This window comes from Chiloscyllium plagiosum, chromosome 21 (genome assembly GCF_004010195.1).
Source record: "Chiloscyllium plagiosum isolate BGI_BamShark_2017 chromosome 21, ASM401019v2, whole genome shotgun sequence".
Taxonomy (NCBI): Eukaryota; Metazoa; Chordata; class Chondrichthyes; order Orectolobiformes; family Hemiscylliidae; genus Chiloscyllium; species Chiloscyllium plagiosum.
This window is the reverse complement of record NC_057730.1, coordinates 51,860,426-51,887,514: the sequence shown is the minus strand read 5'-3', so window position 1 is coordinate 51,887,514 and position 27,089 is coordinate 51,860,426. Positions and strand designations below refer to the sequence as shown.

Here is a 27,089-nt window from a genome sequence, read left to right as displayed (position 1 = left end):
TTGGAGGCTGAGAGGTGACCTTATAGAGGTTTACAAAATTATGAGGGGCATGGATAGGATAAATAGACAAAGTCTTTTTCCTGGGGTCAGGAAGTCCAAAACTAGAGGGCATAGGTTTAGGGTGAGAGGGGAAAGATATAAAAGAGACCTAAGGGGCAATGTTTTCACATAGAGGGTGGTACGTGTATGGAATGAGCTGCCAGAGGAAGTGGTGGAAGCTGGTACAATTGCAACATTTAAGAGGCATTTGGATGGGTATATGAATAGGAAGGGTTTGGAGGGATATGGGCCGGGTGCTGGCAGGTGGGACTAGATTGGGTTGGGATGTCTGGTCGGCATGGACGGGTTGGACCGAAGGGTCTGTTTCCATGCTGTACATCTCTATGACTCTATGACTCTATGACTATATGAGAGTAGAATTAATTGAGATCACAAGAACAGTAATTTACGCCTTGATTAAAAATAGAAAATGAATGATCCTCCAGAACAGCCTGTGGCTTATTTTTAATTTTAAGTGGAAATTCACCAAACTTAGTCAAAAGCATCATTGTTACTTGGTATGGAGCGTTTGAGTTATAAGCATTGGCAGCATAGGAGGTTGAGGGGTGACCTTATAGAAGTTTATAAAATCATGAGGGACATGACAACATGATAAGGTGAATGACAACAGTCATTTCTCTACAGTAAGGCAGTTCAAAATAAGACAATGTGTTTTTAAGATGAGAGGGACAAGATTTAAAAACGACACAATGGGCAACGTTTTGAATAGGAAAGGTTTGGAGGTATATGGGCCAAACGCAGGCAGGTGGGACTAGTTTAGTTTGGAATTGTGGTCACATGGACTGTTTGGACGGAAGGATCTGTTTCCATTCTGTGTGACACAGACAAACACACTAATTAGGAGCACATGGAAACAAGTCTATCACTAAGCCTACTCCACCATTATAAAGATGTTCTGATGACTCCACATTCCCTTCTACATCCTGATATTCTTTCACTCCCTTCATTTACCAAGAATCTATCCAACATTGACCAAGAGTATTCAAAGTCTCCGCCTCCACCGACTTTCCAAAGAGTTCCAAGGACTCACGGTCCTCTGGGAAAAATGTCACCTTCGTTACAATAACGTTAAATCCAATTTTGTAGTTGTACTCGAGAATATATTAAATCTATTAATGTCTGGTACAAGACTTGAAAGGAAATACTTTTATATTTTTGGTTGTGTGCTCTCACTTTCTCCAGTCTTTACAGTGATTACAATATGTACCTTCCACAGACAATTGAAAGTCCGGTTCTGGGAGATGAGGGAGTTGGAGGTTAGTGTGTGGGATAAGCCTAGTTTTCAGGTGCTCCTGGTCTGGGTGCTTCTTCTTTGACAGTCCTGCAGTGTTGTGGGTGGCTTCCTTCCCCTCCTAGAGTGTGTTCTTCTGTGGCTGTATAGTTCAATTCTGGAGCAGCAGACTCTGGCAGGGGTGGGCCAGGTGGGATTTGAGGGGGAGGGTAGGATACTCTGGATTCTGCCAGCTCTTTCCCTTGCTTGTTCTTGGCCTCCACATGCTCCACTCGGTGACACTCAAAGCATTATCGCAGATGCTTCTCCAGTTTGTCCATTCTGGGACAAGTAATTCCCATGCACTGTTAGGGATTAGCGAGTTTTGAGAAGATTTGTAGCTCAGATTGAGGTTCTGGATGTAGGTTTGATCGCTGAGCTGGAGTGTTTGTCTTCAGACATTTCATCACCATACTAGGTAACATCTTCAGTGAGCCTTCGGATGAAGCACTGGTGGTGTGGCCCAGTTTCTACTTGTGTGTTTAGATTTCCTTGGCTGGTGATGTCATTTTCTGTGCTGATGTCACTTCCGGGTCTTTTTCTCAGGGGGTGGTAAATGGGATCCAAGTCAATGTGTTTGTTGATAGAGTTCCGTTTGGAATGCCATGCTTTTAGGAATTCTCTTGCGTGTCTCAGTTTGGTTTGTCCTATGATGGATGTGTTGTCCCAGTTGAAGTGGTGTCCTTCCTCATCCGTATGTAAGGATACGAGAGAGAGTGGGTCATTTCGTTTTGTGACAAGCCAAACAGAGACATGCACAAGAATTCATAGAAACATGGCATTCCAACCGGAACTCTCTCAACGGTGACTTGGATCCCATTTACCACCCCTGAGAAAAATGTGAAGAAATGACATCACCTCAGCAAATGACGTCATCAGCCCAAGGAAACCTAAACACATAAATAGAAAGTGGGCCATACCACCTGCACTTCATAGAGTCATAGAGATGTACAGCATGGAAACAGATCCTTCGGTCCAACCCGTCCATGCAACCAGACATCCCAACCCAATCTAGACCCACCTGCCAGCACCCAGCCCATATCCCTCCAAACCCTTCCTATTCATATACCCATCCAAATGCCTCTTAAATGTTGCAATTGTACCAGCTTCCACCACTTCCTCTGGCAGCTCATTCCATACACGTACCACCCTCTGAGTGAAAAAGATGCCCCTTAGGTCTATTTTATATCTTTCCCCTCTCACTCTAAACCTATGCCCTCTAGTTCTGGACTCCCCCACCCCAGTGATATGACTTTGTCTATTTATCCTATCCATGCCCCTCATAATTTTGTAAACCTCTAAAAGGTCACCCCTCAGCTTCCGATGCTCCAGGGAAAACATCCTTAGCCTATTCAATCTCTCCTTATAGCTCAAATCCTCCAACCCTGACAACATCCTTGTAAATCTTTTCTGAACAGAATTGCACGCAATATTCCAACAGTGGCCTAACCAATGTCCTGTACAGCCGCAACATGACCTCCCAACTCCTGTACTCAATACTCTGACCAATCAAGGAAAGCATACCAAACACCTTCTTCGCTATCCTATCTACCTGCAACTCCACTTTCAAGGAGCTATGAACCTGCACTCCAAGGTTTCTTTGTTCAGCAACACTCCCTAGGACCTTACTACTAAGTGTATAGGTCCTGCTAAGATTTGCTTTCCCAAAATGCGGCACCTCACATTTATCTAAATTAAACTCCATCTGCCACTTATCAGCCCATTGGCCCATCTGATCAAGATCCGTAGTAATTTGAGGTAACCTTCTTTGCTGTCCACTACACCTCCAATTTTGGTGTTATCAGCAACCTTACTAACTATATACCTGCTATGTTCACATCCAAATAATTTTATATGAATGACGAAAAGTTCATCTGGAGGTTCACTGTTGATGTTACTTAGTACAGTGATGAAATATCTGAAAACTAACCTTCCAGCTCATTGTAGGGATATTGCATTTGTTTGGGGAGTCTTTCAATGTTTCCCTGTAGCATTTCCTCTGCTCTCCTTGTGATCATTTACCAGTGTGGAGCTTGGAGATAGAGCATTCGATTAGAGACGAAAGGTGTGGTATTGGAAAAGCACAGCAGGTCAGGCAGCACCCAAGGAGCAGGAGAATCGATGTTTTGGGCATAAGCCCTTCGTCCTAGTCCTTGGATGCTGCTCTGACCTGCTGTGCTTTTCCAGCGCCACACTTTTCAAGTCTGATCTCCAGCATCTGCAGTCCTCACTTTCACTTGGTTAGTGAGTCTTGTGTGGGGCATGGGGACAATGTGGCTGCCCATCACAGCTTGCTGCATGTGAGCAGGGCATCAATACTGGGAATATCTATTGCAAAAGGTAATACTTTAACTTTCTGGAACTCTGTCAGTGATGAAGGAGCTTTCATTCACATAGCACATTATGTCCTAAGGGAGGCAAATGTGCTAGCAATCCATTACTCTTAATGCATTGTTACAAGGTGTGACTTTAACTGCGTTTAATCAAATGAAAACAAGGGAGCTAATGTAACAGAGTGCCCTGAGCAAGCCAGTGGAACAAAGCTGTATGTACCTGTTTGCTGTCTGTTTTACAGTACCTTAATGAGAATGATCCATTTCATGAGTTAAGTTTTTTACTGGGAATCCTATGAACATTTCAGTTTCTACGGCATTATCATGTAGTGACTTGTTTGCTTTTATAGGGACGATTGCTTGTAATTTAATTAGTATTTGATTAACATTAATGAGATTCCAGTGTGATTGCTTGACTAAACATCAGTTGTCAAATTCTGAACCCTCTGTCTGCACCTTCAGCCTATTCCTGGATCTCACCCTGTTCAGGGAGGAGAAAGTGAGGACTGCAGATGCTGGAGATCAGAGCTGAAAAATGTGTTGCTGGAAAAGCGCAGCAGGTCAAGCAGCATCCAAGGAGCAGGAGAATCGACGTTTCAGGCATAAGCCCTTCTTCAGGAGCCCTGTTCAGGTTGGTTCTCTTGGTTGCTTAGGTATCCCTGCAGGCACTGACAAAATAAAGCTGCTGGTACAACTTTATTGAAAACAATGCATTTAACTGAGCCTGAGCTCCCTCAATCTGTTACTGAAACAAATTAGAACTGTACTTCCCTTGTGAACACTGAATAATATGGCATTATTCTTTATTTCTGACCTGAATGTTTGCTCTGCAAAATCTGCAGCAAAGTTACCAGCGATAATCTGACAACTAATACAACTGCATTATTTTTAGGAAGGAGGAACTAACCCCACTGGATTAGGGGATGTTGATTTAGTATTTAAACTTTGTTGTTAGTAGATAATTCCTACATTGACAATAATGTAATTTAAGTGAGGAGCAGTCAAATTTCCCAATAGTAGTCATATGAGACATAGTGGTTTAGAGAATTAATGATCGTAAAAATACAAACATACATTTAGGAACAGAAGTAGACAATTCAGTCCCTCAAACCCACTCTGCCTTTCGATAAGATCATGAACTGATCTGCTTTTGGTTTCCAATTTCCTCACTTGCCTCCACTCTATATTGTCAGCCAAGAATCTAAGTCACGCCTTAACAAAATATTCAACGAGCCAGCTCCACTGCTTTCTGGGGAGGAGAATTCCTCGGAGGTACGACCCTGGATGTAGGTTTGTTCGCTGAGCTGGAATGTATGACCCGCTGAGAGAAAAAAAATGTCAAATTGCATTTTTTTCCTAAGTCCCTCAAGACAGTCCAGTGATGGAAATGTGTTGTTGGAAAAGCGCAGCAGGTCAGGCAGCATCTAGGGAACAGGAGAATCGACGTTTCGGGCATTAGCCCTTCTTCAGGGCTGCTGCGCTTTTCCAGCAACACATTTCCATCTCTGATCTCCAGCATCTGCAGACCTCACTTTCTCCTCCAAGACAGTCCAGTACTGAGTGGAGATGAACTGTGTTTACATTGGAAGGTAGGAATTTATTAAGCGAGTGAAACAAACAATAATTTGTTAGCCAAGTCTGATCATATAGTGGGACGCCTTGATCTGCAAGCCTTTCTGGATCTCTTCGGTGATTAAGCTTTTAAAACTTCCAATCTAGTCACTAATGTTCCCATCAGTTCAAAATACTCATATTTTAAAACTCAAAATGTTGGCATTTTACCAAATGCATTTCCTTCCAGCTCTCCACGTGCTGGTGACTAATACATTGTTACTTGCTACCTGACTACAGTGAAATATAATTCCCTCAACAGGATACTTGCACATAACAAATAGATCCTAGATCTTTACAGATGATGTAACAATCTTAACAGTCATCAACTGGGTGTTGAACAGTAACTCTGTGAAGCTGTCCACCACTGAGTAATGCAGACTTGTATAATTTGAAGCCTGAACTAATTTCTGAGAGATACACTTGACAGAGTTATTATAAAACTAAATCTGAAACTGAGCTGTAAAGGAATTGACTGAATGGACAAAAAAATAAAATCTGGTGTGAATTACGTTTATAGAAGTTATTGGAAATAAAATGCACTATAGTCACCATTTGAATAGGTACCAAGAAATTAGTTTTAAAACACTATACACAGGAAGGTGAGGGGCTTTGAGGGACCTTGGAGAGTAACCACATATCAATGACAAAAGCTGGACAGGAGGACTGTCTGAACCATAAGAATTCATGAAAGAGACAGGATAAGCAAAGTAACAAGAATTGTTGTAGGAGCAAAGCACTACATATACTGGAATCTGTACTGAAAACAACAAATGCTGGAGTTTACAGCAGGTCAGACAGTACCCATGGAGAGACAGCAAGCTAATATTTCCAATCTAGATGACTCTCCATCAGAGTCTCGCCATGGATGCTGTCTGACCTGCTATGATTTCCGGCATTTGCTGTTAACAAGACTTATTTTTGTGAACACACAGTGATCGGAAGATAGCCTATCTCTTTCTATCACAGAGACAAATTGAAGTCACTTTTAGAATATTGCATTCAATTCTTGTCTCCCTCCTATAGGAAGGGTGTTGTGAAACTTGAAAGGGTCCAGTAAAGATTTACAAGGATTTTGCCAGGGTTGAAGGGTTTGAGCTATAAGGAGAGGCTGAATAGGGTGAATAGCCAAGGTCTTTTACCCTGGATAGGGGAGTCCAAAACTATGCTTAAGGTGAGAGGGGAAAGATTTAAAAGGGACCTGCAGGGCAACGTTTTCACGCAGAGGGTGGTGTGTATATGGAATGAGCTGCCAGAGGAAGTGGTGGAGGCTGGTACAATTACAACATTTAAAAGGCATCTGGATGGGTATATGAATAGGAAGGGTGTAGAGGGATCTGGGCCAAATGGGACTAGATCAGTTTAGAGTATCTGGTTGGCATGGACATGTTGGACAGAAGGGTCTGTTTCCGTGCTGTATAGCTCTGTGACTCTATGCAGTAAAGTCCGGGGCCACATTCCAAGACTCTCCTGCGGAAATAAACTAAGGACTGGAACTCAGACAAAACCCCTAAGCCTGCTTGCATTAGAGAATATTTGGCATTCAATTGGTATATTGCAATATTTACGTTTCAAAGTGCCATGTGCTGAACTGGAAGTAATTAAACTGCATAAATATTAAGTGAAGTCAAACTTGTATTGTTGTTCAATGTGCTTTTACAAATGTTGTCATTAAAGTTTTCTGGAGAGAGAAACAAAGGTAAAGGATTGAGCCAGTATTCTGGTTTTCAGGATAGAGTGTGTAAAGATTGACTTTACATTAAATCACGAGACCAAGTTAAACACATTACAGCTTTACTTAAAAGAGTTATGAAGAATTATCAGTGGACTCAAAACATTAACTCTGTATCACTCTCCATGATACAGCCTTTGGTTAATTTTAAGCACTTAATTTGCACAATTAAATGTTTTGTTTTAAATTAAGATGGCAAAAACATATTTAAATATTCAATAGAATAATTGTCCCTAAAATTCTACCTCTCCTTCCTAGTTCACACTGGAATACAGTCTGCAGAGACTCTGACCTACCCAACTACCTGCTGTTTCAGACCCCCCCCCCCACCCTCTTCAAACCTCCCTGTTAAGACAGACATCCTTCTTCCTGGCACATTTCAACATACAGGATTACATGTTGGTGGATGCTTTAAAGCTTAGGGCAGCCACAGAGGCACAATAGGGAATGGACCCTATCATAGTATACCCAAGGGGTTAGAAACTGTAGACCTGTACACTTGACATAAACATTAAGAGTAATGAAATGGTACTGAACCAGCTCAGAGTGGGCATAGTGCACGGAGAAATGTTTATTACTACTGCTTTCTAATTTTCAATTTGAAATATTTTGCCCCTTGGGATTGCATGCTGAAATGGAATGTACCTTGTCAGTATTAAGACTATTACAATTATACTGAGCCACCTAAGAATGGAAAACATTGTAAGGAGACACGTTGAATTTTATGCCATTTTCTGTAATTTTCAACTTGAAATGTCTGGTAATGGACTTCACAAATGTTATGAATAAAGTACCATTCCTCTTGGTTAGACTGGTAATATCTTCGATTTCCCTAATTGAAAATGAAGTTCTAGTAATGCACCTCACCTCCCCCACTCCCCATTCCGTCCAACCACACCTAAGAATTCATGCTGATGTATCTCCATCACGCTCCCTCCCATTATTTCTCCTGTAATGCTGGTACATTTGTGGTCATGTTTCAGGAGTGATAGTCCAATGTAGAGTTCTCTACAAATACCTTGAAGAAGTTCTCCTCCTCTCTCTACAAGGATTCTCCTGCTCTTGGCCTCTGAGCACTACACTCTCAACTCTGATCTCCAGCATCTGCAGTTCTCACTTTCTCCTGAGGTATAGGTCATGTCCAGGATATTAGATACTGGACACAGGAACAGCAGGGCAGGGTGCAAGCAAGAATCAGTTGTATGTACTTGTGTCAACACAAAAATAAGCTTAGCCTGAACCATTTATGTTTGGAAAGTATGTGGAAGCATTCAAATATACAGAAAAGCACAACCCACAGAGAAGAAATTTCGATTGCATTGATTGGGCTGACATCAATGCTGGGCCTTTGTAAAAGCAACTCAACCCAACTTTTTTCCCGTAATCCTCCATTTGTTTTACTCCTCAGATAATTATCCAATTCTCTTTTTGAATGCTTTAATGGATTATGCCTTCGCCCCTCTTAGACAGTGCACTACGAATCCTGACAACTTGCTGCTTTAAAGAAACTTACTTTTGATTTTTTTGCCAGTCACATTAAATTGATGTCCTCTGGTTCCTAATCCTTTTGCCAAAAGGAACTGTTTCTCACTGTTGTGGTTCTGTTCGCCGAGCTGGAAGTTTTTGTTGCAAATGTTTCGTCCCCTGGCTAGGCGACATCATCAGTGCTTGGGAGCCTCCTGCGAAGCGCTTCTTTGATGTTTCCTCCGGTGTTTATAGTGGTCTGTCCCTGCCGCTTCCGGTTGTCAGTTTCAGCTGTCCGCTGTAGTGGCCGGTATATTGGGTCCAGGTCGATGTGTTTGTTGATGGAGTTTGTGGATGAGTGCCATGCCTCTAGGAATTCCCTGGCTGTTCTCTGTCTGGCTTGCCCTATAATGGTAGTGTTGTCCCAGAAACACCACAGAAGCGCTTCACAGGAGGCTCCCAAGCACTGAGAATGTCACCTAGTCTGGCTGTCAGTTCCGAGTTGCTCCTGATGTATGGTAGTGTGGCTAGTCCTTTTGGTTGTGGTATGTCCTCGTTCTGTGGTCTTTCTCTTAGGCATCTGTTGATGAAGTTGCGTGGGTATCCGTTTTTGGCGAATACCTTGTGTAGGTGTTCCTCTTCTTCTTTTTGCAGTTCTGGTGTACTGCAGTGTGTTGTGGCCCTTTTGAATAGTGTCCTGATGCAGCTTCGTTTGTGTGTGTTGGGGTGGTTACTTTCATAGTTTAGGACTTAGTCTGTGTGTGTGGCTTTCCTGTACCACAACAACGAGCACCCGAGCTACAAATCTTTGCACAAACTTTGTTTCTCACTACTGTAAGCCGATGGTGTAGTGGAAATCATACATGCATCCACATACATATAAGTTTGTGGGGTGAATTTGTACTTTATTTTGCTCAAAAACTGCATGAATCCATGTAAGATTCTGTAAATCCCTCTTTTAGAAATAGAATCAGTTTGAACATTGGGACACAGACAGACAGACTTTAACCTTACACCTTCAGTGCATTATCTGAGCTGACATGGCATCTAATGTTAAAGTTCACTTGAGAATGTAACCTTTTTAAAAAAAAGTTCTGGGATTTACATATCTCGGGTAGGTTTCAGTTCCCGAGAACTGAAACCTATATAGTCAATCTAAAAGATGAGAGACAAACAAGCCAGGTCTTTTTCAATCCATCATTTCAGTTGCACCACACTGTAAACTTTTGCTATAAATTCTGTGTCTTACAATCTTATACACCATAACCACCTGATGAAGGAGCAGCGCTCTGAAAGCTAGTGCTTCCAAATAAACCTGTTGGACTATAACATGGTGTTGTGTGATTTTTAACTTTGTATTTTGTCCTGATGAGTGCAAGAGGAGAAGCTTTGGCAACATTCCACATTTTTTACAATACTTAAGGATGAAATAATTATTGTGCAGGTAAATGTTAGCAAGCGCTGTACATTAGAAAGAGAGTCTAAGTCTGTGAGAGGATGCATGTGTGAGTGTGTGTGTCTGGGGTGGGGCGGTTGTGAGTATCTGTGTGAGAGAGCGTATATATATGTGTGTGTGTGTGAGTGTAAAGTGGTTTAAATCTGTGAGAGGATGCATGTGTGAGTGTGGGAGTGTGTGTGTCTGTAGGAATGTGTGTGAGTGTCTGTGTGTGTGTGTCTGTGTATATGTGTATCTGTGTGTATGTGTTGTATAGGAGTGTGTCTGTGTGTGTATAGTGCAATGGTGGTCACCTGTGGTGTGACATGAACCCAAGGTCCCGGTTGAGGCCCTCCCTATGGGTACGGAACTTAGCTATCAGCCTCTACTCAGCCACTTTTCGCTGCTGCTTGTCCCAAAGTCTGCATTAAAGGATGGTCACCCGAAGGTCCGAGGTCGAATGCGTTCCCCAACTGGGAGGGAACCCTCCTGTCTGTTGATTGTTGTGCGGTGCCCATTCATCTGTTGCCGTAGCCTTTGCTAAGTTTTGCCAATGTACCATGCCTTGGGGCATCCTGCAGCGTATGAGACAGACAATGTTGGCTGAGTTGCATGAGTACCTGCCGTGTACATGGTGGGAGATGTCCCCGTGTGTAATGGTGGTATCCATGTCCATACTCTGACACCTCTTGCAGTGCCTACTGTGACAGGGTTGTATGGAGTTATCCTGAAAGCCGGGCAGCTTGTTACGAACAATGATCTTTCTAAGGTTTGGCGGTTGTTTAAAGGCGAGCAATGGAGGTGTGGGGAAGGTCTTGGCGAGGTGCTCATCCTCATCGATAATGTGTTGCAGGCTGTGAAGGACATGGCGTAGTTTTTCGGCTCCTGGGAACACATATACACTCTCTCTCACACTCACAACCCCTACCCGAGACAGACAGACACACAAAAACCCACGTGCACACATACACATATATGTTTGTGGGGTGAATTTGTACTTGCAGAGTTACATTGTTCAAAAACTGCATGAATCCATGTCAGACTCTGTTAACTCACTTTTTAGATTAGAATCAGTCTAAAACATTATGGCGCAGACAGGGAACAGAGGGGGCGAACACCTTCAACATCTTAACATCTTATCTGGCTGACACCAATTGTTACAGTTAATCTGAGAATGTAATTTTTAAAAAAGTTTTGCGATTTACATATGAAAGAAGTGAAACTATCATGGTCATTCCAACAGATGAGAGACTCAACAAACAATCAAGGTATTTTTCAATGTATAATTTCAGTTACATCACACTGTAAACTTTTGCTATAAATTCTGTGTCTTACAATGGTGTCCTCCAGAACCACCTGATGAAGGAGCAGCGCTGTGAAAGCTCATGCTTCCAATTAAACTTGTTGGACTATAACCTGGTGCTGTGTGATTTTTAACTTTGTACAACCCAGTCCAACACCAGCATCTCCAAATCATTCATAGATCCAGAGACGTTGCCTTGAGACGTCCATGGGGTAAAGAGAGGGAAGCTCAGTATCGCCCCCCGCCGGTAGAGCCAAACCACTGCAGCGAGGAGCACGTGACCGATGTGCGGAGGGGCGGGTCAGGACCGGGGTCACGTGATCCATTGTTGGTGTGGGGGCGGGGAGGATCACGTGGTGGCGGCGCGGGCCAATGGTTGAGCGCGGGCCCGCGGAGCGCGCGCGGGGGAGACAAGGAGCGGAAACGAGGCCGCCATTGCCAGAGTGAGAGGGAGAGAGAGAGATGGCGGAGGACAAAGCTAAGGGGGTGAGTGAGTGAGGGGGAGACAGACAGAGAGACAGCCTAGGGGAGGGCGTGGAGTGAGTGTGGGGGAAGCGGAGATCCCGGCCTGAGGGGGTCGCTCCGGGGTAAGGTCCGAGCTGAGCCTGCGGCCCAGGGTAGGAGGGGGTGGGCGCTAGGCCGCGGACGGACCCCGCTCCAGGCCCCGGCTATTCTCTCACTCCCCCCTATAGGGGAGGGGTGTGCTGGGTGAGACGGGCCTTACCCTCCCCCCCGGGTGTGTGTGTGTGTGTGTGGGGGGGGGGTGATGTCTGGGTTACCCGGGATGGGGGCAGTGCGAGGGAGAGAAGCCGCTCTCGGCCTGACCGGGGGCTGGTCGCGCGGCTGAATCCCCGGACTCGGGTTTGTCGCCGTTCCCGGCCTCTGCCTGGGTCAGCGGTGCGGAGTGTGTGTGTGTACATGGGGGTGGGGGCGGGAGGGGAGAGCCTGTCCTGAAGCGGGATTGGCCTCACTGAGGTTTAAAGGCGGATACCGTCCGGACTCTCCGGCTTCGGCGGAATTTATCTCTCGGCCTTCCTTCCAACATCTAGCTGTCGGTGCCTACAATAACATTTCACTCTCAGCCTCAGTCCCCTCAGCATAACTGACGCAGTTTTTAATATAATTTACGGTTCTCGGTGATAGGCGTGGGGGTTGCCTAACAATTTACTGCCCAAGACTTTAGTTTTGTAGCTTTTCCCATGTTCAGGATATGTCAGACTTTGCATGGAGCTAGACTCCAGACCTGGATGAATAAACTGATTTCTTAGATTATGTCAACATGTATAAATATTTAAAACACAACCTCTTAGTCTGTGTGCATGCATGGGACATTTTTTGGCAAAGCACTTTTGTTTTCATGTACAAGGCCGTGTGAAGGATTTTGAGTGGGAATCTATTCACCTGGATACCCTTTTATGCATCTCAAGCAATTATCCATGAGCATATAGTGTTACAAATTTGCATTGCAAGTGTCAGGTAATATCTGTCTCCGGTGGCACAGTGGTTAGCACTGCTGCCTCACAGCGCCAGAGACCTGGGTTTAATTCCCACCTCAGGCAACTGTCTGTGTGGAGTTTGCACATTCTCCCTGTGTCTGTGCAGGTTTGCTCCACTTTCCTCCCATAGTCCAAAAATGTGCAGGTTAGGTGAATTGGCCATGGTAAATTGCCTGTAGTGTTAGGTGAAGGGGTAAATGTAGGCGAATGGGTCTAGGTGGTTGGTGTGGGCTTGTTGGGCTGAAGGGCCTGTTTCCACACTAAGTAATCTAATCTGAAAGCGATAGGCCTGTCCTCGGATGCTGCCTGAATTGCTGTGCTCTTCCAGCACCACTAATCCAGAATCTGGTTTCCAGCATCTGCAGTCATTGTTTTTACCTAATCTGAAAGCGAATCTAGCCATCACTCTTTGACAATCAATGACATAATCATCACTGACTCTTGCATATTCAATATTGAGGTTAGTATTGACCAGACTATGAACTAGCCTAGTCTCAAGTACTGTAGCTACAAGAGGAGGTCAAAGAATGTTGCAGAGAGTAATTCACTTCTGAACTCCACAAAGCATATCCAGTTTTGAGGCACAAGTCAGGAGTGTGACGGAATACTCCCCACTTACAAGGATGACTGCAGCTCCAACAGCACTCAAGAAGTTTGACACCGTTCTGGACAAAGCAATTTGCTTTGTTTGTGGATGTAGTGCCATTCAATTCCTACTTCACTCAGCAGTATGTACCATGTACAAGATGCACTCTACCTTTTCACCTTTCAAATCCTCAACTGCAGTCATCTGCAAGGGCAGCCGATATGTTGGATACCATCACCTGCGAGTTCCCCATCAAGCCACACTCTCTCCCATCTTGCAACTCTGTTGCCATTCGTTTAGTCTCACTGAATCAGTCCTCAAGTGTCCTTCCTAACAGTATTGTGGGTCCACCTATACCAAATGGATTGCAGCATTTCAAGAAGGAAGCTCACTACTTTCTCGGGCAGTTAAGATGGGCAATAAATGCTGGCCCTGCAATTGAAATATTAATTTGGTTTCTCCCTGCACAAAGCATCTAGGATTTAAGCTTTTCCAGTGATTATTGTTTGCTCTAAAATAATTGCTGTTCACACAATTGTTCCATCCCAAGTATAAACCTTTACAAAATCTGTTGTTTCCACAGTGTGCCTCTACGCTGCTTTCATATTGATTCTAGGCTTGATTTCTTTCATTTCCAAATCTTTGCTGCATGTTCCAACTGTGTAGTCAGTGCTTCTGAATCCTTTCCCACTGTGATCTTGCTTTGAGGCTTGAAAATCACCAAGACTCTTAGAATGAAGAAGGCTGGGGCAGAGCTTTGTGGTTTGGTTGGAATGGGTGGTGGGGAGGGGTGCAAAATGTTTAACATTCAGGGATTTTTAAGAATCTACCTTTTCTTGGCTTTTTTAGTGAACAAGAATCAGGGCTCAATGATCTGTCAGGCCAGATCCAGTATCTTTTTTAAAAAAAAGATGCCATTCAGTTCGAGCTCAGAGTTTGTGTGACCTATAGCGAGAGGTGTTGAGAAGTTGGGTAGAGTACTTATGGGTTGGGAGGCAGGAAGTTAGAATTTCGTTTGTAAAATGCTTGTGGGGGAGTGTTGTGTTGGCCCTTTAAAAGATTGTGTGCTTATTTTGTGTTTAAAAATTTAAAATGGATGTCTGTGAGCAGCAGCTTGAAAGTTTGCGAGTACACAGCACCTGAATTGAAACATTAGTATGGAACGGTCATACAGTTATTAGAGGAGAAAGTGAGGTCTGCAGATGCTGGAGATCAAAGTTGAAACTTTATTGCTGGAACAGCACAGCAGGTCAGGCAGCATCCAGGGAACAGGAGATTCGACGTTTCGGGCACAGGCCCTTCCTGAAGAAGGGCCTGTGCCCGAAACGTCGAATCTCCTGTTCCCTGGATGCTGCCTGACCTGCTGTGCTGTTCCAGCAATAAAGTTTCAACATACAGTTATTAGGCCAAGCAGCAGTTTTTACCATGTCAGTAGGTTTTTGATTTTAGCCAATCAATTTGAACCAGGTACTTAGATACCAAAAGCCTTTTAAATTTAAAGTCTGGTTTTGACAACATAGGGCCAATCCTATTGTAAGAAATATTGATATGTCATAATGGATATAAAAGAAGGAAACAGTTTGGCTAAAGAACTCAGAGCTAGCTGCCATCTACCAGAGCTAATGGCCTCAGCTCTTGAGAGAATCACTGGTTCTCTCAGCCTCCTCTGTCTTAGAGAAAGCACCATCTAAGTAACAACGGTACAACTAGTTAATATTCCTGACAGAAGAACAGGTGGAGACGGCACCAAACATTCCGGAAGACACTTAGTATGGCTGTAATTTTGAGAGATTAAATTCTAGTTTGAGTGGGATTGTATTTACTCGAACGACAGTCTAGTGGAATTTTGCTTTATTCAGGAATAGTTAGTAGCTAGAAGGGATTTATTCTGTTTGTTAATTTAATTAATTTGTTTACTGTTAGAGAAATTGTTACTTGTTGATTTTAAAGTGAGTATCAGATTTATTTTAATTAACCACTAGAAGTTGCTGACAAGCAGGTTATAAAACTTTTCACACTCCTTTTACAGATTATGGGGCAGATGCTCCTCGTGTTTCGGTTTTAGTTCTCAGAGGGGAGTCAATCTCTGCTTTATAACAGGGGTCCTAACTCAAGTCTTGCTGGTTGGTTATGCAAACCATCACTAGGTAATGTAATTTCAGGAGAGGGAAGGTGGGGTACTGTGCAAGTGCAATAATCTAAATTTTTTTGTTTCAAAACACAAGACTTTGGCTTAATTTATGACAGGTACTAGTTTTGTACTTTTGGTGCTGATCTAGCCCACTGTATTGGAGCTCAGCAGACTTCCAGGCAGAGCTGTCTTTTTTAATCTTTAAGTTGATTGTTGGAGCATAAACCGTCTTGAAAGCTATGTACTCCAAAAGTGAATTTTCAGTTTATCTCAATACTCTTTTAGTCTTGGTGATTTCTCCTTTTTTGTGATTAATGGGATGTTTGGTTATTATAATGCTGTTTTGTTATGTGAACTAGATTTAGAACCTTGTTATGTAAAATAACTTGAGCTCCTAACGTTTTCTTCTGCAGAATATTGTCTTTGAAGCACTAAGATAAAAACAATGACTGCAGATGCTGGAAACCAGATTCTGGATCAGTGGTGCTGGAAGAGCACAGCAGTTCAGGCAGCATCCGAGGAGCAGTAAAATTGACGTTTCGGGCAAAAGCCCTTCATCAGGAATAAAGGCAGAGAGCCTGAAAGGTGGAGAGATAAGCTAGAGGGGGTGGGGAGAAAATAGCATAGAGTACAGTAAGTGAGTGGGGGATGGGATGAAGGTGATAGGTCAGGGAGGAGGGTGGAGTGGATAGGTGGAAAAGAAGATAGGCAGGTAGGACAAGTCCGGACAAGTCATGGGAACAGTGCTGAGCTGGAAGTTTGGAACTAGGGTGAGGTGGGGGAAGGGGAAATGAGAAAACTGTTGAAGTCCACATTGATGCCCTGGGGTTGAAGCGTTCCGAGGCGGAAGATGAGGCGTTCTTCCTCCAGGCGTCTGGTGGTGAGGGAGCGGCGGTGAAGGAGGCCCAGGACCTCCATGTTGTCGGCAAAGTGGGAGGGAGAGTTGAAATGTTGGGCCACGGGGCGGTGTGGTTGATTGGTGCGGGTGTCCCGGAGATGTTCCCTATTGCCATTTAGCTGGTGAACTCTTGTTTCCTTTTATCTTTTATGTTCTATAACACTAAACCTTAGTGTTGTCCTGATAGGTTTACTCAAAATAGACACTGCCATTTTTTCCAAAGTTAAGTAAGATTTGTTTCCATTGGGAAGACAAAATGTTTTCACTTGAGTGAATAATGGTGTCAGGTTCTGTTCCTGAATACAGGCAAGTGGAGGGACAAGCACTGAAGTCTGTTGGGATTCCAAATTAAAGCTGCCTGGCAGCAAGAACAGTTAGGATTACCTTTCATACTTGACAGAACTTGCCAAAAGAGGATTTGAGTAACACTCCAAGCCCTGTCTAAAACTGAACTTGCATTTATATAGTGCCTTCAGTGCAGAAAAATGTCCAAAACTGAGGAAAGGTGGAGAGATAACTGGGAATTCAGTCAGGGACAGGATAGCTTTGAAGGATGAGGTTTAATGAGGATTTACCAAAACGTGCATCTGAAGGATCTGTCATCCCAGTTGTGAACTGAATGTAGGTGAGAACTATACGAAAAAATTTAGTTTGAAGGCATGAGCCCTGAATAAGTTGTTGAGGTAGCATGGTAGTTTGTAGTTTTGAATATGACGTAAAACACTTTGGTACTACCTGGGGCCCATGTCAATTCAATCAGCAGTGGGGTGAGGTGATGTCTTTTGGGTGACACTTTAGTCCTATCTTCAGCTTTGAATGTCAAAGGTCCATGACCTTGTTTTTGATTTATTTAGATATCCTGGACAATATCTATCCCTCAAACATCATTAATGTCATCAAGTTATTATCACTTTGCTGTTTCATTCATAACAATACAGATGTTAATGGAGCTGACAGAACCAAACCACAAACAGAAAATGGTTAAATTAAGTTTTGTGGTGGGATCAGAAGTAGTTAGTGGTGTTTTGAAAGTGGATGGCATTGGAGAACTTCACCTTGAATATTATGGAAATATGATTGGGGATAGGAGGGCCACAATAGGAAATGGGACAGGGACTTATTTTTTTCTGAAAGGGAGCGGACTTGGTGATGTACAGTGTAAAGGTGAAATGAACTATGCAAAACAGCAGAAGAATAGTAATGAAAAATGAAACCAAAATCGAAAAGACAGCATCCATAGTTCGCTTTAGAATGAGAAAAGGAACTACGTACTTCACTGATATTCTACAGCTCAGTATGTAAGGAATGGATCTTCAGGGGGAAGTAATAATTTTACCAGATTAATGTCTTTGCATGATGACACACAAATACAGGTCGCCAAGACCCCTTAACTTTGTGAACTTTGTCATTTAATATCTTTCATAGTAGGCCTGCATCATATCCTTGACAATGATTTCTTGTCTCTTGATCACTTCCCAAAGCCTCACTCCCTTATCTTTGAATTGTGTGCTGCCAGTCAACAACATCAAATAAAGTTAATTGCCCTGATATCACTGATACCCAGCTCTACCTTATCAATACCTTTCTATTCTGTCTACTGTCTCTAATTGTCAGAATGATTTCCTGACATGCCATTCCTCTTCCTGATAGCTGTCTGAAACTAAATCAGACTGTTTGCGGTTGTTCGACCTCATTTGAACTTTCAACCAAGTAGTGCCATTATTTTCTTCTCTATTGTCCAGCACCATGCCTGTCTCAGCTCTTCTGATACCCTCATCTGTATTAGTTCTAGCTGTGACTTTTATCACAGTCCAGCCCAACCTCTCATCTTCACTATCTATAAACATAAACTCATCCAAAACTCTGCTAACTCTTATTCACTGATCCATGTCTGTTCTTGCTGGCATACATTAGCACCTGATTTAAGCAATTCCTGGATGTTTTAAAGAAAAACCATGGTTTAAGTACTTTAGTGGCCTTGTTCCTTCCTATCTTTCTGATGCCTTACAACCTTTCTGATATAACTGCACTTTGAGTTTGTCTCGTGCTCATCCCGACTTTAATGATTCCATCACTTGTGAGCATGCCTTCAGCTTTTAAGATTTGGAGGTGCCGGTGTTGGACTGGGGTGTACAAAGTTAAAAGTCAGGCAACGTCAAATTGTGATCCAACAGGTTTATTTGGAAGCACTAGCTTTCGGAACACTGCTCCTTTATCAGGTAGTTGTGGAGTATAAGATGGTAAGACACCATTTATACCAAAAGTTTAGCTAGTGCTTCCAAATAAACCTGTTGTACCATAACCTGGTGTTGTGTGATTTTTAACTTCAGCGTTTAATGTCTTAATCTGTAATTTCCCCCCTCAACCTTTTCTGTATTGCTTTCCTTCCCTCTTTAAGATGCTCAATTCATTGATCATGCTTTTGGTCTTCTACCCCAATATTCTGTTATGTGGCTCTGTGTCAAATTTTGTTTGATCATATTCTTAACTGCAATAAAGGTGTTACATAAATACAAATGTTCTGTGTAAGTAAAAGCAGCTGGGGCATTAAATCTATATTAGTGGTAGGGAAGTTGACGTGGGATGCAGTGAGAAATGTATGTTTTTTTGTAATAATCGGGAACAATTACATATGAAAATTGATCCATTGCCTATTTCAATTCCCTCCATTGTGGAAACAGGCCCCTTCAGCTCAACAAGTCCACACTGACCCTCTGAAGAGTAACCCACTCAGACATATCTCCCCACGTTTACCTCTGACTAATGCATCTAACGCTATGGGCAATTTAGCATGGCCATTTCACCAGAGCACCCAGAGGAAACCCAAGCAGACACTGGGAGAATATGCAAACAGTCGTCCAAACCCGGGTCACTTGGTGCTTTGAGGTGGCAGTGCTAACCACTGAGCCACCATGCCTGCTTAATAACCATTTCATGAGAATCTATTTCTATAATGTAGAAGCTTGCATTAGAAAAAATACACTGGAATTAACAAACCATGGTTGAGTTCCATCCTGGACTTGGATTAAATTAAAACCAATCCTTTGAGTTGTGAGGTGCAAATCAATATAGAATGCAAGATCAGTTGTATTTTGGTTTGTGATTTGCTGGAGTTGAATAATAATTATCTGGCAAGTAGAATAAGATATTCAAAGCAATATGAATATCTTGTGTTTGGAAAAGAACTTGTCCCAAAACCAACTTAAGATTTTGAGATTCTTCTGAAAAGTTGGCTTTGCTCACACATTGACGCACTGATAGTATTTGAGCAGTTTGTGTGACTTCTGTTTTGTAATTCTGGATTTTGAATTTGTTTTCTTTCTCTTAACTTTAGGAAAATGTGAAAAGTGAAGGAAATGACCACAGGAATGACCATATTAACCTGAAAGTGGCTGGACAAGATGGTTCAGTCGTACAGTTTAAGATAAAGAAGCAAACACCACTGAGCAAACTGATGAAAGCGTATTGTGAGAGACAGGTTAGTGATATTTGAAATGAGTAAACATAGTCAGTAAATATTTGGTTATTCCAAAAGCCCAGCTAGACCCAATAACTTGGGACTATTGTACAGAAATTATGTTCAGGCTTCTTACGTTGTTACATTGGTTCTTTGGTAACCTGTCAAGCTACTCTTTGCTTCACAATTGCTCTTACAAAATTCAAACAGACCAAAGTAACAAATATACTGAGGTTGCTGGAAATCTACAAATACTTTGCAAGTCATGTAGCATCTTACATGTTAGAAAGTTGATGTCACACATCAAAACCTTTTCCTGTGGATTGAACATTTCAGATATAATAAAATTATCGCCATGAGCAGTTAATTTCTCTCTCCATTTGGATGCTGTATATTTTCCAGCATTCTGCTCTTATTTTAAGTCAAAGCGATTTTTCCTGTTTCTTCCTGACTCCCCTAGGACTGGGTGCTTATCACTGCTCTGCACATTTATTTTCAGAATTGCAGCAAGGCAGTTCAAGACATGCATTTGTATGAACCATATTGTTTAAAATAGTGATTTGAAACGGTGCCTCTTCATTGAGGTTGCTAGTGTCCTGCAAGAAGTTAGCAGTATAAATGTAAATGGGAGAGGACAATTTAGAGTCATAGAGATGTATAGCATGGAAACAGACCCTTCGGCTCAACCCGTCCATGCCGACCAGATATCCCAACCCAATCTAGTCCCACCTGCCAGCACCCGACCCATATCCCTCCAAACCCTTCCTATTCAAATACCCATCCAAATGCCTTTTATAAATGTTGCAGTTCTACCAGCTGCCACCACTTCCTCTGGCAGCACATTCCATGCACATACCACCTTCTGTGGAAAAAATTTGCCCCTTAGGTCTCTTTTATATCTTTTCCCTCTCACCCTAAACCTCTAGTTGCCCTCTAGTTCTGGACTCCCCGACCCCAGGGAAAAGACTTTGTCTATTTATCCTGACCATGTTCCTCATAATTTTGTAAACCTCTATAAGGTCACCCCTCAGCCTCGGATGCTCCAGGGAACTCAAACAATTTTCTGTTAAAATTAGGTAATGGGTAACTTTAAAATATTCCTAATACAAAGGAACTCGATTATCTGAATTTTGGATTATCTGAACAAGATCGCAAGGTCCCGATGCTTGGCTAAACTGTGTTATCTGGCATTTGACTATCCGAACAAAATATTCCCCACCCGTGGTGTTTGGATAATCAAGGTTCCTCTCTTACAGACTAAGTATGTAAGTGTGCCTCTAACCTCCTATATTTCAGAATACATGAATGTCCAAGACAATTTTATGGTGTCAGAATAGCACTGCAACATGGGTTTTAACTGCCAGATAAGCTTAAATGACATTACAGTAAATATATTGCTGTAACAAAATATTTAGTGGTTGCTTGCTTACCTGGCTTCTCAAGTTGTTAAAGTGTAGCCATTATGGTGAATTGAAAACGCATCAACTTGTAGCTGAAATGCATGCATAATTACAAAAATATCAGTTAGAAATAGGTCCCCTTGCCTGTTTTATAAGAACAAATGTAAGAAATAAGATCAGGAGTAGGCCATCAGGCCCTTTGAGCCCGTTCTGCTGTTCAATAAGATCATGGCTGAACTTTTGTGGCTTGAGCTCCACTTACATGCCCTCTCACCATAACCTTTAACGTTCAAAACATTGTTATGCATTCAGATTACTTTAAAATACTCGCTCTCTGAATTTTACATTCAGTTTGGATAATAATCATATTTTGATCACTGCCAACTAGGGGTGTCTTTGCTGAAGTTATTGATGAACCCTAAATTGTCGCACAATATAAGATGTATTTAATGAATATTTCTGTAAAACTGTTTTATGCAAGTTGCAGTGGACGTCCTGAAAAGTTGGTGGTACAGATTCAGTTGTAGCTCTCGAGGAAATTGGATAATTTAAAATTTGTGTAGAAGTAGCTGAGTTTCCCCCGTAAATGATATGAATATAACAGGCTAAGTGGTCTTTGCGATGCAAGCATTGCATAATGACCTTTACCAATTGATCATAGTCATCTTCCAACTTCAGTATTTTCTTATTCAATTCTCTCCAAACTGTCAAAACATGACATATCCCATGATCAGTGTGTTTACCCATTTATTTCTTCTGCAACGCTTGATTTCCATTTTCCTGTTCCAAAACCACCTTGTTCTCTTTGGCTGTGTTCCTGTGGTTCCATTCTGATCCATCTAAATGCAGCATAAATAGGTCCAGAAAAGTGCTGTTCCATCACCTCTGGTATGAGCAAAAGATTTTATCTTGGTGTTTTCTTTTTAGCCTGTTGGTCCTTCCAATGAATGTTTCAGCTTTCATCAAATGCATGGATGCTTAGTTCACTCGTGTCTTAAACATGAATTCATGCAGGATGTTCAATATTACCTTCAAAACTTCAAACTTTTGTTTGAGCTGACATCTTCAGGCGCAATTCCAGTTAATGCCATCCATTCCTTTGTAATTTGTGCTTTTTGAAGTCATAATTTTGTCTACCTGTCATTAATAATTTCTTCATCATCTTGAAATATTTTATGGTCACTAATTTATATCTTTCGCTCTTGAGATTCTGTTCCAAATAGAATCTTAGAACCCTTACAGGGCAGGTGGAAGCCATTTGATCTATCAAATCTGCACCAAACCTCTGAAGAGCATCCCACCCCATTGTTGTAATCTCAAATTTAGAATAGCTAATCCACTTAGTCTAAACATCCCTTGGAGACGACAGGGCAATTTAGCATGGCTGACGTGCTTGCCTGCACGTCTTCAGGCAGTGGGAGGAAACCGGAGCACCTGATAGAAATCCGCACAGACAAGGGGAGAACAGGAAAGCTCCGCAGTCAGTCACATAAGGTTGGAATCAAATCCATGTCCCTGGCACTGAGCATCAGCAGTGCTAGCCACAGTCTCGCCCGAAGCACATGAGATGTTGTACTGGAAGAATATTGCTTGGCTTCTACAATTGTGCTCCTCTTGCAAGTGATTTAGCATCTCAAGGTATGTATTGTGTAACATTACATTTCTTAATCAATTTTTTTCCATTTCGATTCATCCAAGTTTAATCTTTCTCTCCAATGCATGGATACAGAGTTCACTAGTGTCTTAGACATGTATTCATACGGTATGTTCAGTATTACCTTCAAAACGTTAAATTTCTCTTCGGATTAAGTTATTTTAAGGCATAATTTGAAGTCATAATTTTGTCTATTTGACATTAATAATTTCTCAATAATCTCAAAATAAATCACCGTCACGAACTCAGATCAAGTTTAGACTCAGTTTATGATCTGAAAGGAAAAACCTAGCTATTTTGAGCATCAGAGTTTGTCAAGTGGATTGAAGCTACGTGGGATTCTCCCCACTGTCAGTAATACCACTGTTAGTTAATTGCACATCTCTGAACCTTCATGGTCAATTAAGCTTTAATTAATATTTGCAACATTCCAACTTGAGCACCCATTTTGATGCATCTGAACATTTAAAGCATGTTGGTTTGGTCCAACAGGTAACTTTCACCTTTAGTTGATAGGTTCTGATTCAGACCTGTTCCAGGACTTGAGCATGTAATTTTTGTAGCACAGTTTCTGCATGGGCCTCAGAGGTTCTCCTTTTCAAAAGATATGATAGCAACCATTCCTCTTGGACAAGCACATTGTAAAAAAATTCCATCACATTAAGAGGAAGCTTTTCCTGGTGTTCCCCTCTTTGTGGCATCATGTTTGCTGAACTTGATGTGAATTATGTGAATCACTTAGGGGTATTTCTGCTTGGTGTAAAAAAAATTCCTACAGAAACACAATTGTAAAATTTTTGTAGTGGCTTAAGTTTGTTTCTCTTGAGTGCAGGAGCACTGTAAATTAATACAGTGCACACCTAAAGTTAGCATTGTCAGAGCAAAAATAAAGAGCATTTTTATAACTCATTTACTTCAAGAATAATCAGCTTTAATTGAAAAAAAGTGCCAGACACAATATGGTAAAGCCACTGTTAGAGGGAACCACCAAGATTCTCAGAAGAATACTTTGTCATGTGCACTCAGCAATGGACAGAGATGAGCTAGTGGTGGACAATTTTGCTTGGGTCATTGTCTGGTTTCAGACAGACTAATATCTCAACCTGATCTGTAAAGCATTTTCTTCACTGGCCTGTACTCTTCACTTAACATTTCGTAGTTTCATAGCATGAGAAGTAGGCCATTTGTCCTGTCGAGTCTGCTCGGCCATTCATTAAGATCGTGACTGATCTATCCATCGTCTCGGCTCCTCCTACCTGCATTATTCCCCTAACCCTTAATTCCCCTACCATGCAAAAACCTATCCAACAGTGTGGAAACAGGCCCTTCGGCCCAACAAGTCCACACCGACCCTCTGAACAGCAACACGCCCAGACCCATTCCCCTACATTTACCCCTGACTAATGCACCTAACACTACAGGCAATTTAGCATGGCCAGTTCACCTAACCTGCACATCTTTGGACTGCGGGAGGAAACCAGAGCACCCAGAGGAAACCCACATAGACACTGCGAGAATGTGCAAACTCCACACAGTTGCCGAGATAGGAATCAAACCCGGGTCCCTGGTGCTCAGAGGCAGCAGTGCTAACCACTGAGCCACCATGCCGCCCCTTTATTTAGTCCTTTTATTGAAGGACCAGTGTAAATTCATTTGAAACAGGTCAGAAAACGTTTATTAACCTAATGTCTAGAATGGGTGGATTGTCTTATGAAGAGAGTTGGTCAGACTAAGCTTGTATCTGCTGGAGTTTAGAAGAGTGAGAGGCAATTCGGTTGAAACACAAGTTCCGGAGGGATTGTAACATGAGTGTGGGAAGGATTTTTCCACTTGTGGGAGATAAACTGCTTTTTAAAAAAGGGAAGAGATTAGGACCGAGATATAATTTTTATTGTCGAGAGGATCATGATTCTTTGGAAGTTTCTTCCTCAAACAGCGGTGTGCAGAGCGTTTGAATATTTGAAGGCAGTGGGGAGTGACTCAAGATAAACAAGGGAATTAAAGTTTAACGGGGGTAGGCAGGAATGTGGAATAGTCAGATCAGCTGCAATCTTATTCACTGGTGGAGTGGGCCAAAGGAGCAGAGTGAACTCCTACTCCTAATTTGGATGTTTTTCTTTGTCACTTTCTTTTGCCAATCATCTTAAATTGATGTCCTTTGGTTCTTGGCCAGTTTCTACCTACCCTGTGTAGATTTCTCAATTTTAAGCATGCCTCAAATCTCCTCTGAACCTTCAGTAAGAACAATTCCAGCTTTGCCAATCTGTCTGTGTAAGTGAAGTGTCTCATTCATGGAACCATTCTCATAGATCTTTTTCGTATATTCTCCAAAGTGTTCACATTTTTCCCAAAGTGTGGTGCCCTAAATGGGTCACAGTAGCTCCATATTCTATGAATGCTTTTATACTGTATTTCATATCAACTGCAATCTTAACCAGAGAATGACATTTCAAAGGCAAGAGTGAGACAAACAGTTCACTGAACAGATATTACACTTCATTATATACACTGGACCTACAATCTTACTGTCTGACGTTTTGATTCTTCATTTCTGCATTAGGGTGATCTTCAGCAAATTGTTATCATACATCGGGTTTTAATCAAGGAAGAAAGAGCTGCCAAAGTAGTAGTGAACAATTTAGTGCTTGCAAATTGATATAAAGGGTGTCATCAGAAAGACACTAGTTATAAGTCAATAACACACCAGGAACAGGTTGGACACAGAGCATACTGGAAGAGTTAAGGGTGAAAATTGCAGTTGTGCTGACCATAATCTTCCAACCGTCCTTAGATACAGGGGTATGAATGCAAGAGTTTAACATGTGATGTCCAAGTTAGGGATTGTTTTAATCTAGTACAATAGAAAAGATTCTGACACAAGCTATTAATCATCTAGTGTCCCTTGCAGATTGTACAAATGGGTTTGTTCCCTGCCATGCTATTGAGTTGCTTTACATACACCGTCTGGCCTCATGATTTGGAGATGCCGGTGTTGGGCTGGGGTGTACAAAGTTAAAAATCACACAACACCAGGTTATAGTCCAACAGGTTTAATTGGAAGCACTAGCTTTCGGAGCACTGCTCCTTCATCAGGTGGTTGTGGCCTCAGTTCATAGGAAGCATGGGCTTTGTATTGAGCCCAAGACAGTATCTGGGAAAATCCATTTTGCTGTTAAAGTTAAAATCTCTGAAATGTAGCAAAGACCATTAAGGTGAGGTCTTAATTTAGGATTTTTAATTTCCATACTTTTAGATGAGTAAGTTTTTAATATACCTTTACTGTAAGGTAGAATAGTTAAAGTACAGTTTGTAAGATATTCTTCCTCATCATCTGGGATAGTACTTCCCACTGAGACCCCTTTTTAAAGCTTGCAAGTTGTAATTTCTCAAATGAGCTGAGAGAACAGGTACTTCTTTGGAGAGGAAGCCAAGCTGGTTTAGCTTATTCAGAGCTCCAGGTTGTCATTACTGCTTCAAAGTCTGTGACTGTCACTTTGAGAAGTTCTAATCAAGAGACTTTTGTAGCCAGGGCTAAAAAGATTTGTATCACCTCTCAAAGCTAACTCAGACCCAGGTCACGGAAATGAAGAGGTGATAACTTGTTACACCATTTTTAACCACAGCTAATAGCAAGGGCCAGGCTACAGTAATTTATCACTCTGATTTTATTTTTCACTGGCAGGGCTTGCAGATCAGACAGATCAGGTTTCGTTTCGATGGGCAGCCAATAAATGAAACTGATACACCAGCTATGGTGAGTACCCTTTTCACGGTTTGGCAATACACTAAATTCTCATTACCTGCAGTGGTTAGGAGCATGGATCTCCTGCGAAAGCACAAAAACATGTTTGCTGCTGCAATGTAAATCCCCTTCTGGATTAGTGGTGCTGGAAGAGCACAGCAGTTCAGGCAGCATCCGAGGAGCTTCGAAATCGACGTTTCGGGCAATAAAGGCAGTGAGCCTGGAGCGTGGAGAGATAAGCTAGAGGAGGGTGGGGGTAGGGAGAAAGTAGCATAGAGTACAATGGGTGAGTGGGGGAGGGAAGGAAGGTGATAGGTCAGGGAGGAGAGGGTGGAGTGGATAGGTGGAAAAGGAGATAGGCAGGTAGGACAAGTCGGGACAAGTCATGGGAACAGTGCTGAGCTGGAAGTTTGGACCTAGGGTGAGGTGGGGGAAGGGGAAATGAGGAAACTGTTAAAGTCCACATTGATACCCTGGCGTTGAAGTGTTCCGAGGCGGAAGATGAGGCGTTCTTCCT

The 27,089-nt window shown here is 42.3% G+C and overlaps 1 protein-coding gene across 1 annotated transcript in view; it reads left to right on the top strand.

Annotated features, from left to right (window-relative positions):
• The first annotated feature begins 11,577 nt into the window (after positions 1-11,577).
• Positions 11,578-27,089, top strand: part of LOC122560870 (small ubiquitin-related modifier 3-like) — a 23,343-nt gene continuing 7,831 nt past the window's right edge. Inside the window, exons 1-3 of the mRNA XM_043712060.1 lie at positions 11,578-11,694; positions 19,654-19,797; positions 26,513-26,584. Coding sequence (XP_043567995.1) covers positions 11,671-11,694; positions 19,654-19,797; positions 26,513-26,584 — 240 coding nt within the window. The 5' untranslated portion in view covers positions 11,578-11,670. The remainder of the gene's footprint in view (positions 11,695-19,653; positions 19,798-26,512; positions 26,585-27,089) is intronic.